The 10,856-nt window shown below is 42.7% G+C and overlaps 1 protein-coding gene and 1 pseudogene across 4 annotated transcripts; one reads left to right on the top strand and one right to left on the bottom strand.

The window, feature by feature from the left end:
• Positions 1–2,606: 2,606 nt before the first annotated feature.
• Positions 2,607–9,781, top strand: LOC121576794 (kelch-like protein 23). Of its 4 annotated transcripts, none has more exons than XM_045223503.1 (4): positions 2,607–2,737; positions 7,412–8,450; positions 8,639–9,050; positions 9,174–9,781. In XM_045223503.1, exons 2-4 carry the CDS (start codon positions 7,481–7,483, stop codon positions 9,475–9,477), a joined length of 1,686 nt encoding a protein of 561 aa, XP_045079438.1. In that variant the 5' UTR covers positions 2,607–2,737; positions 7,412–7,480; the 3' UTR covers positions 9,478–9,781. The 4 variants fall into 4 exon arrangements, with proteins under 4 accessions (XP_045079438.1, XP_041746204.1, XP_041746202.1 ...); XM_041890270.1 differs by lacking the exon at positions 2,607–2,737 and adding an exon at positions 5,641–6,502; XM_041890268.1 differs by lacking the exon at positions 2,607–2,737 and adding an exon at positions 6,558–6,899.
• On the bottom strand, positions 4,312–6,118 carry LOC121577138 (annotated as a pseudogene).
• Positions 9,782–10,856: the final 1,075 nt, after the last annotated feature.

Genomic DNA, 10,856 nt, shown 5'->3' with positions numbered 1-10,856 from the left:
ATTGTACACATTATGTGACCTAAAAGGATTATAAGGTGTGTCAAAATCTACAGGTAAATAAAAACAAAGGGTACTCCCTAGTATTCATCATGGAATTACTTGAAATGTTGTGACAACTATTTTCAGCTAAAAAAGGTTAATTTCATAGGAGTTGAATGTCAAATCCAAAAAAGTTAAGATTGGATATACACTATATATACAAAAATATGTGGACACCCCTTCAAATTAGTGGATTTGGCTATTTCAGCCACACCCGTTGCTGACAGGTATATAAAATCGAGCACACAGCCATGCAATCTCCATAGACAAACATTGGCAGTAGATTGGCCTTACTGAAGAGCTCAGTGACTTTCAACGTGGCTCCGTCATAGGATGCCACCTTTCCAACGAGTCAACTTGTCAAATTTCTGCCCTGCTAGAGCTGCCACGGTCAACTGTAAGTGCTGTTATTGTGAAGTGGAAAGGTCTAGGAGCAACAACGGCTCAGCAACGAAGTGGTAGGCCACACAAGCTCACAGAATGGGACCGCCGAGTGTTGAAGTACATAGCGCGTATAAGTCGTCTGTCCTCGGTTGCAACACTCAATACTGAGTTCCAAACTGCCTCTGGAAGCAACATCAGCACAAGACTGTTTGTCAGGAGCTTCATGAAATGGGTTTCCATGGCCGAGCAGCCGCACATAAGTCTAAGATCACCATGCGCAATGCCAAGCGTCGGCTGGAGTGGTGTAAAGCTTGCCGCCATTGGACTCTGGAGCAGTGGAAACGCTTTCTGGGTTTGGCGGATGCCAGGAGAACGACACCTGCCGAATGCATAGTGCCAACTGTAGAGTTTGGTGGAGGAAGAATAATGGTCTGGGGCTGTTTTTCATGGTTCGGGTAAGCCCCTTAGTTCCAGTAAATGGAAATCTTAAAGCTACAGCATACAATGACATGCTAGACGATTCTGTGCTTCCAACTTTGTGGCAACAGTTTGGGGAAGGCCCTTTCCTGTTTCAGCATGACAATGCCCCCGTGCACAAAGTGAGGTCCATACAGAAATAGTTTGTTGAGATTGGTGTGGAAGAACTTGACTTGCCTGCACAGAGCCCTGACCTCAACCCCATTGAACACTTTTGGGATTAATTGGAACGCTGATTGCGAGCCAGGCCTAATTGCCCAACATCAGTGCCCAACCTCACTAATGCTCTTGTGGCTGAATGGAAGCAAGTCCCTGGAGCAATGTTCCAACATCTAGTGGAAAGCCTTCCCAGAAGAGTGTTATAGCAGCAAAGGGGGGACCAACTCCATATTAATGCCCATGATTCTGGAATGAGGTGTTCGATGAGCAGGTGTCCACATACTTTTTGTCATGTAGTGTATATATATTTGTGGCCATGTAGGCTATTATTCTGAACAAAAATATAAACGTAACATGCAACAATTTCAAAGATTTTACTGAGTTACAGTTCATGGAAGGAAATCAGTCAATTGAAATAAATTCATTTGGCCCGAATCTATGGATTTCACATGACTGGGCATGGGTGAAGCCATAGGCCCACCCACTTGGGAGCCAGGCCCAGCCAATCAGAATTAGTTTTCATCTAAGTTTCAAATTTGTTTGCATCCCTGTTAGTAAGCATTTATCCTTTACCAAGATAATCTATCCACCTGACAGGTATGGGGAGCCCCCCATACCTGTCAGGTGGATAGATTATCTTGGTAAAGGATAAATGCTTACTAACAGGGATGCAAACAAATTTGTGCACAAAATCTGAGCGAAATAAGCTTTCTGTGTGTATGAAACATTTCTGGGATCTTTTATTTCAGTTCATGAAACATGGGACCAACACTTTACATGTTGCGTTTATATTTTTGTTCAGGATACATGCATCATTATCTTATCTCCTGACATAGTAAAAACACTTCAAGATGGAGGGGAGAGTCCTGGAATTCTTTTAACTTTTGGCTCGATGCCTTGGGCTCACTGCTCTTGGCAGATCTCTACTTCTCTTACAAGGACTGCAGTCTCTCTGGCCAACTTCGCTTATCAGTTCTAGTTACATGGTGATTTTACACCACATCCACTGTGCCACTCACGCAGTACACTATTTAGGATGAAAATACATGTGGCATTACATTTAGATCTATCTACAGATAAATAATTGCCAGTAGCTGCTTTAAATGTAAATGCATTCAAGAGTCAACGGAGTTTCCCCTATATTCGTTTCGCAGCCGCGCACCGCTTAAGACCCCAGGAAGACCCGAGCCGCCCACAAGCGTCTCTTTGTGTGTGCCCACAAGCTTGAGTAGCCCCCTACAGCAGATAAGAATTACAGCCTACTGATCACAATCAACAAGCCTCCCTTCCTGGAGGATGAAAAGAGCTGTTCAGCCCCTCTACCTTAGCTATAAATGTGACACTATAGCCAGTCAGCTACCAACCCTCCACAATGTTCTTTTTACAGTGGCTGCGCTTCCGGATTTTCTGGAACCCAGATTTTTTACAACTAAAGATAGAGATTTCTGCACATGTGCAGGATCTGCTACGCGCTTCCCCCTCCAAGTTTCAGCTGCTGCTCAGTGCTCACTCACTCTGTGACGCCGCTGCCACTTGTAAATGAAAGACTTTGAACAAACTTAGTTCTTTGTCTGTTGTAACAGTAATCTATTGCAAACATAAGTACGACAGGACAGGCAGTCTACTAATTTCATTTAATTTTTTTAGGAGAGAAGTTAGACTACATGCAGCTATTCAGGTAAGCTATATGTATGCAGCATATCAACAAGCAAGACACAGACAGGCAGTCAATAGCGATTTAATGCGCAAACATTGGCTGTTGGGAGGCAGAGTTCTCTGGATATATGGCAGCATAACTATAATGATTACATCATCACACAAAATGCTGATAGTTTTGCCACAGTGCAATGTGTAGACAGTTTTGCTTGTGCTACAGCAATATCCGTTACAACAGACAGCCTTTATAATATACAGTACCAGTCAAAAGTTTGGACACACCTACTCATTCCAGGTTTTTAAAAATATTTTTACTATTTTCTACATTGTAGAATAATAGTGAAGAGATCAAAACTATGAAATAACACATATGGAGTCATGTAGTAACCAAAAAAGTGTTAAACAAATCAAAATATATCATAGCGCTTGATGGTTTTTGAGACTGCACTTGAAGAAACTTTCAAAGTTCTTGAAATTTTCCAGATTGACTGACCTTCATGTCTTAAAGTAATGATGGACTGTCGTTTCTCTTTGCTTATTTGAGCTGTTCTTGCCATAATATGGACTTGGTCTTTTACCAAATAGGGCTATATTCTGTATACCCTCCTACCTTGTCACAACACAACTGATTGGCTCAAAAGCATTAAGAAAAAGAAATTCCACAAATTAACTTTTAAGAAGGCACACCTGTTGATTTACATTTATTACAGGTGACTACCTCATGAAGCTGGTTGAGAGAATGCCAAGAGTGTGCAAGGCTGTCATCAAGGCAAAGGGTGGCTATTTGAAGAATCTCAAATATAACATATATTTTGATTTGTTTAACACTTTTTTGTTTACTACATGATTCCATATGTGTTATTTCATAGTTTTGATGTCTTCACTATTATTCTACAATGTAAAAAATAGTAAAAAAAAGAAAGAAAGAAAAACCCTTGAATGAGTAGATGTGTCCAAACTTTTGACTGGTAGTGTATTATTTTTGGAATGTTCTTTCAAATCGCCGCCAAGTTTTTATTTCAGCTGTTCAGAAATATGAGGCAGAGACATACGCTACATCATCATGTCGATCAAAGTGGTTGAGGGTTCAGAAGAGGGTGAGAAAAGCATAGAGTAAAGAGAAAAACTTGAATGTGTGTGCAAAATAACATGCGTGATTTGGATCCTTAGTTTTGAGAAAGAAGTTTCCAGAGGGTGAAAACTCTGTATTCTTAGCCTCAGCCTTCTTTTGAATACACAAATGTGGTTGAAATGAGAAATACTGCCATCTAGTCCTTCAAATAGTACTAACAACTAGCTGGGTGTACCTAGAACAATGCCCAAACAATTTGTCTGTAAAGAAAATCCTCCACTTCACTTTTCTAGTACTGCAGTGCACCCTGAGAGTCACACTTGGCACTGGAGACAGAGAACAAAGGGAGAGATATGAATTTTCTATTTTACTTTCTTAAAAACAACTAACTGTAGAAAATTAAGTTAAACACGTAAGTGCTAATTTTTTAAGATCAGAACTACAACTGTAGTGCGCAACTGTTTATGCAGCTCCGGCCCATTAACAGATAGGCCTGTGTGGCACAACTCAAACAGAAACAAAAATCACGTTTTTTTATTTATTTTAAAATCCACATGATCTGAGATTCACATTTTTGTATGTACATTATTACTCTCTGGTCCGGAATGTTCCATGATAGTTGACTGACCTCATTAACTGTTCACTGTTTCCCGAGTTCTGTAGGTGGGTGCACCTCAAAGGGAATATTTCAATTGCATACTCGTCTCCTCAAAACCCATTGGAAGAGAAGGTCAGAGGGGAGGGACCTCTGGCTTTCTCATCCAATGGGTTTTGAGAAGGAAACGAGGAAAAAGGATGCGAGGAGTTTGCAATTGAGATCTTCCCATATAGTCTGAAGTGGCTTCCTCTCCATGTCTGCATTTCCTCATCTGAACTAACGTAGAATAGCTGGACAAATGCAAGAAACATTTCTAGTAGTCATCCGTCATACTGCTTTCACCGATCCTGTCTTTTCGGAACAGTGTAGATAAAGGGGAGAAGACAAGGAGAGGAAGCCAATGTAGACTATTGAGATGCAGCCGCTGAGAGTTATAGGAAAGAGGTGGTGGAGGTGCTGCTACCGGCTAGCCCTCCTGCTGCTGTAAGAAGGGGTTAGGAATGGCCTCCATGCTATCCTGAGGGCAGATGAGCACCACGAGGTCCCTCTGCACACTGCTAGGCCCAGCTGTCTTGTGTCCTCTGTCAGCTTGAACTGGTCATCTGGGTCTGGGGAGGGAGAAGAACATGATAAATCAGCCACTCTCTTGGAACAAAATGGAAGTTCAATAGAATGCATTTCACTGAAACTGCTATTTTGTCAGTAAAGTCCTCATCAGGGTGCTGTGGGAAATATTTCATCAGTATAAACATCATCACATAGGGAGAATCTCAATTGCATAGTCCTCACATTTCCTCTCCTCTCCTTCTCAAAACCCATTGGATGAGAAAGCCAGAGGTTCCGCCTCTCTGACCTTTTCCTCCAATGGGTTTTGAGAAAGGAGGCGGGAGGACATGAATATATGCAATTGATTTTATCAGATGACTTTGTATCCCTTACCACGCATGTATTCAACTGTTCAATCCAACACCAGGTTCAACAAAGGATCAAACCTTTCAGGACACCACTGGCTGTGAATACAATTAGTGTTTGGAATTGAGGTGCATTGACTGTCAAAACAATGAATGACCAGTCCTAGTTCAAAATAGCTGCTTAGTTACTAGCTAGACAATTACCTTCTCGTCCTCCTTGAAATTTCACTCAGATTGGTTTGTCTATATATTTTGAAAGGTCAAATATACTTTCTTGCTTCTTCTTATCTTTATCCTGCAGAGGAAATAAATAATGAATCGACAATGTGTCATGTGGGGATTGGAAACATGCTAGCTCTGGTCCAGGGCGTTATGTGTGGCTTGAGCCTCGACCTCAATGCCCTGCATATTTCGATTAATATAATTGATATCAAATCAAACGATTTATCATTAGCGAATTAATTTAATTTGCTTGTGATAGCTCCTGTTTAGCTGTAATCAGCACATTTTTGACCACCGTTTACTTGGCGATACTTTCCTCATTCTCGATTCGGAATGCACCGGTGTCTTATAAACCTCTGTGGCCAGTTGCAGGTGGAACTCCAAAAACCAGAGAATATTCTGAAAAATATTTCATCCACTTTTTGCACCACATGAGGAGGTTCCTCGCCACCTTAGCTGCCGGAGATCTGGCATTTGCCATCTGCACGAACTGGTCATTTCTAACACCTCGATCACACCGACAGTTTTTTTGCGTAAAATGGTTCTCAGCCTCATCTGGATATGTATGCAAGAAAAGTTCAACACACCTTCTGCTATCATTTCTGTCAAGCCGTCTACACATACGTTCAATTTATCCAACGTTTGCACCACACAGAACGCACTGCAACTACCGCTGCAAGGCAAACGCGGCGTTCCATTGCATTTTAATATACTTCTGATGTACCAAAACGCAAATTCTCTGTAGGTTTGATCGAGGTGCGCCACGGTCACATGCAGAAGAAGACTACAGCACAGTGCTACCGAAAACAAAACAAACATTTACACATGTACAAGATGCCATTTCTCACTCTGTACAAAACGTGGATTTCATATCTTTCTGAATATTTCCTCATTATCGGAGTTCCACCTGTAACTGGACGTAGAGGTTTATAAGACACCGGCCCCTTCCGAATTAGAGAACAAAGAAAGTGTCGCCAAGTAAAGGTTAGTCAAAAATATCTTGATTACAGTTAGTAAATAGCATATTAGATATGCAGCTGAGGTTCAAGTTTACATGGCTACCCTCCATAGAGGAAATGTGTAACATTTTGTTTACTGACTGGCTTTAATATACTTTTGTTAATCTCAAACATAAAAGTGTTGCAGGAGTAATGACAAACTTTTTTCTGTATGAGCAAGCTGTCATTTGTCCAAAATACGAAATAAACTACTTTCGAGCACCTTGGTTGCGGTCAGACTAGCTCTCGTCCATGCGCATGCGTCGAATGTGCATGCAGCTCGTAGTGAATATCCGACGCATGCCCGTGGTCCAGAGCTAGTCAGACGGGCATGCTCGCGCATTGCATATAATTTCGTCAGAACTTGAACATATTTTATTTTGGTGAGTAACGTAAGTATATTGATGGAAGTGACTAAACAAATTGAAAAGATGCAGGGTGTTAAAGCAGACTCAAGCCACACGAAACGCCATGGAGCAGAGCTAGAAACACGATAGTTGCAAGGGTAGCTAGCTAGCTAGCCATGATAGCCAGGACTTGCAGTGCTGCTAGGTGGTTAGCTAGTCTGAATAATAAGTAAAGAGTACGAAAATATTTAAAAGTTAAACCCTTTCCAAAATGTATGGAACTTAGCTAAATTATTATTTTTTCTTCATTCAAACAAGATGAACAAATAAAAAAATGGCTACAAAAATACAATTCTCTATTTAACACATAGGTCTGCAAATTATCAAGGAGCCAATGTTATAATTCAATGTTATTACATGGGTCTTTACAAACCCCTTTCACCCACAACAAATAGTTGGGTATGCCTGCTGTCTGGTTGGCACATAGGCCCTAGTTATATTTAGCTTGTGTTTTGCAAGCTGACCTGACCTAATTTCTCCATTGGTAGCCAACAGAGAACCAGAGAAAGGTCGCACCAGAGAAAGTAAGACGAGGGGAGGACCGTGGCTGTTGTGACATGGCCAGGAGAAATCAAGAGCTGGTGCCGTATACTTTAAGAGCAACACCTTCTCCTGTGTTATGCCCCGATAACGACAGTGCCGACGAGGAGGCTGAGATAAATGTGATGATACCTGACACAGTTCTTCACGTAGAGACAGAATCCTTCTTTGTGAACCGTCAACAGCTGGCTCTTCAGAGCCCCTATTTCCGTGCACTTTTCTATGGCGGTGGCAGAGAGAGTGGCAAGCGCCACGTTGAGATCAAAGGTGTGGGTGTGGACCAGTTTCGTGTCCTGATGGAATACACCAAGACATCCAAGCTGTCTCTCAGCAGAGAGAATGTCCTGAGGATCCTAGAGACAGCAGACTTCCTCCAGCTGGAGAGACCCAGGCTCCTATGCTGCAAGTTCCTGGAGAGAGAGCTGCATCTGAGCAACTGCTTGGGCATGATGGCCTACGCTTGGCAGCTGGGATGCCGGGAGCTCTACACAGCAGCACGTGAGGTGGCTCTAACCCACTTACCTGCTATCGCCACAGAGGAGGACTTCATGTACCTGTCCAAGGAGAGTGTGGCAGACCTCCTTGCCAGTGATAAACTGTTTGTACCCAGGGAGGATCAAGCCTTGGAGATGACCTTACGCTGGGCAACCTTTGACCCCAGTCGGGAGGAGGACTTCATGGAGTTGGTGGAACTGGTGCAACCAGAGAGCCTGTCTCTGCCCTACATCACTGATCTGCTCACCAGGCTCAAAGGGTCCGACCCACGAGCCAAACTCATCTGTAAACTGAATGACAATTTTCCTACTAGCTGGTCTATGGGCAGGTCCGTACCTCGGACTCGGGCCAGAGAGACACTGTACATACTCGGAGGGCCCCATGACCAGGACAAACAGTCTCTCTACCAGTTTTACCCCCACAGTGGGAGATGGCAGTCCCATGCACCACTTCAGAGGAAGAATCTCACCCAGTACTCTGTGGCAGCAGTAGGTAACGATTTGACAATTTGACTCCCTTTCTGAAGTTAAACACCCTTTCTTATTCTGAGTAAATTAAGTCAGCTAAAGTGATGCATGAACTTACTATCAACATGCTATCGGGAGGATGTATACTTGAATAAGCCATAGGAGTCATAATTCAAGTCATTTATGTCAATCTCTTGTTTCTTACTCTCCCAGAAGAAAACATTGTAGTCACCGGAGGTAACTTCCGTGATGAGATCTTTTGGTACAGCGTGGACTGGGTGCGGATGTTCCAGTGTGGGAATGAGCGTTGGGTGGATGGCCCTCCGCTGCAGAAGTCCAGGCACAGCCACTGCTCTGTGGGCCTGGGGCAGGAGCTGTATGTCCTGGGGGGCAGCATGGACGAGGGGCCTGTGGCCCACGTGGAGAAGCTGCTGCTGGGAGCACAGGGCTGGGAGGAGGTCAGCCCCATGGTGCGGGCTGTGGATAGGGCTGCCACAGTCACTCTGGGTGGGTGTATCTATGTCGCCTGTGGACTGGATGAGAATGGGGAGGTGTACAGTGGCATTCAGAGGTACCTGGTGAAGGAGGACCAATGGGACGTGGTCACCTACTCCCCTCTGCCCAGGTAAGTGAACTCAGAGCTTGCACTAGTTCTGCTAGGTTGAAAGTCATGGAACTAGCTAGGTTGCATCAACAGACGTTTGTCTGGGGCAGGTTCCTTATAAAAATAGATATTTATGTCCCGTAGGTATGACCTTCTTGCAACAGTGCTCAACGGAGCCCTCTATCTCCTGGGAGGTCAGGCATTGCGGCTAGATGTGGAGACAGACGAATGGACAGTTCTAGAAGAAGAATGTCTGGACAGAAAGTTCTTTGGTGGCTGCACCACAGTCAATGGGCAGATCTACCTGCTGAGCGAGCGAAAGATGAACAAAGCATTCCCAAACATGGTACTGATGGATCCTTACATCGACACCTGCATGGAAATAGACAATGCCATACCCTGTCCTGTGCCTCTCCGTGGCTGTATCACCATGCGCATAGTCACATGACACTAGTGAGTTACCAGTAAACATTTAGCAGTTCACATCCTTCTCACCAACTCCCTCACCCCAAAATAAGAGATATTGTATTGAAATGGTCAGACACTTATCAGCTATTGATTTAGCTTTTGAATGAAAAGGTACAAACACATTTATCAATAGTTTGATAAAAGTTATTTATTGATTGTGTTGAACTGGCCACAGAGTGAACAAACTTATGAGGTGTGTGCATTCAGAACAAGACTAGTCGTGTTATTGCCATTTCTATTGTTGCACTAGAATAACTTTTAATAAAATAAACATCCAGTAATCATGATTTTCCCCGTGTTTTATATATACAGTACATTTTAGTGTAAGAGCTGTTTGAAAAGACCACCTGAAATGTTTGCCTGTTCTATTGGGGTGGAGTTTTGGCCTGCCTGGTGACATCACAGGCAGGCAGGCCAAAAATGTATCCCACCAAAACAGGCAAACATTTCAGGCAGCCTTTTCAAACAGCTCTTACACTAAAAGGGCATTATCATCATTTTCACAATTTCACAGTTAATAGACCAATAAGAAAGCGAGTTCTAAACCTCTCTGCCAATAACAGCTAGTTTTCAGTTTTTCCCCTTCCAACTCAGACCACTCCCAGATAGTCCTAGCTAAATTCTTGCTTTAGAAATTGCTCTTTGCTAAGAATATATTTTTGTATGTTTTTGATCATTTAATCGAAAACAATCACATTAAGGTACTTAATTGTTACCCAGAAATGATATTGCTTGTATTTACATACAGTAACCATGACTAACTGTGAACTTTAACACCTTCTCACAAAGCAACTGTTTTGATTATGCAGGGATTGTTGTTGATTCTGCTCTTCAGAAGTCCTCACTGTCAGCTATAGCTATGGAAACACTATTTCCCTAGTATAACATAAGGTTGTATACACTAGTGTAACACTGGTGTTACAGTCGAAAAGCAGCATTAACAGAGAGTGAGGTACACATAGACCCTGGTAACAACATAGTCAGTCTCAAAGAAGTGTGTTCCTACTCTGGTCCCAGATCTGTATGTGCTTTAGTCAACTAATCTGATTATCATTGTCATTGCATGACAAGCTCATACAGATCTGGTATTCCAGTGTGAGACGATAGAGGTGATCGTGATTGACACATCTCTGGGCAAAAGAGGAATACAAGTCATTCCAAACCCCCATCTTTTCACAGCACGGTAGTATAATGTTTTTAGTGCTTGAACGTTTTGTCACGTCAATCTAATGACATCGCATTTTTGCAAAAGCTCCTGTAAACTATATGAGTAGTAAACTTGTAACGATTCAGACATTATTCCAGTTATAGATTTAGACAGAATCTAAAACATTGTCATATTTCATAACAAGTGCTTGT

The sequence above is a fragment of the Coregonus clupeaformis genome, chromosome 11 (assembly GCF_020615455.1).
Source record: "Coregonus clupeaformis isolate EN_2021a chromosome 11, ASM2061545v1, whole genome shotgun sequence".
NCBI classification, from domain to species: Eukaryota; Metazoa; Chordata; class Actinopteri; order Salmoniformes; family Salmonidae; genus Coregonus; species Coregonus clupeaformis.
The sequence above is the reverse complement of the archived record's forward strand: the minus strand, read 5'-3'. Positions and strand labels throughout refer to the sequence as shown.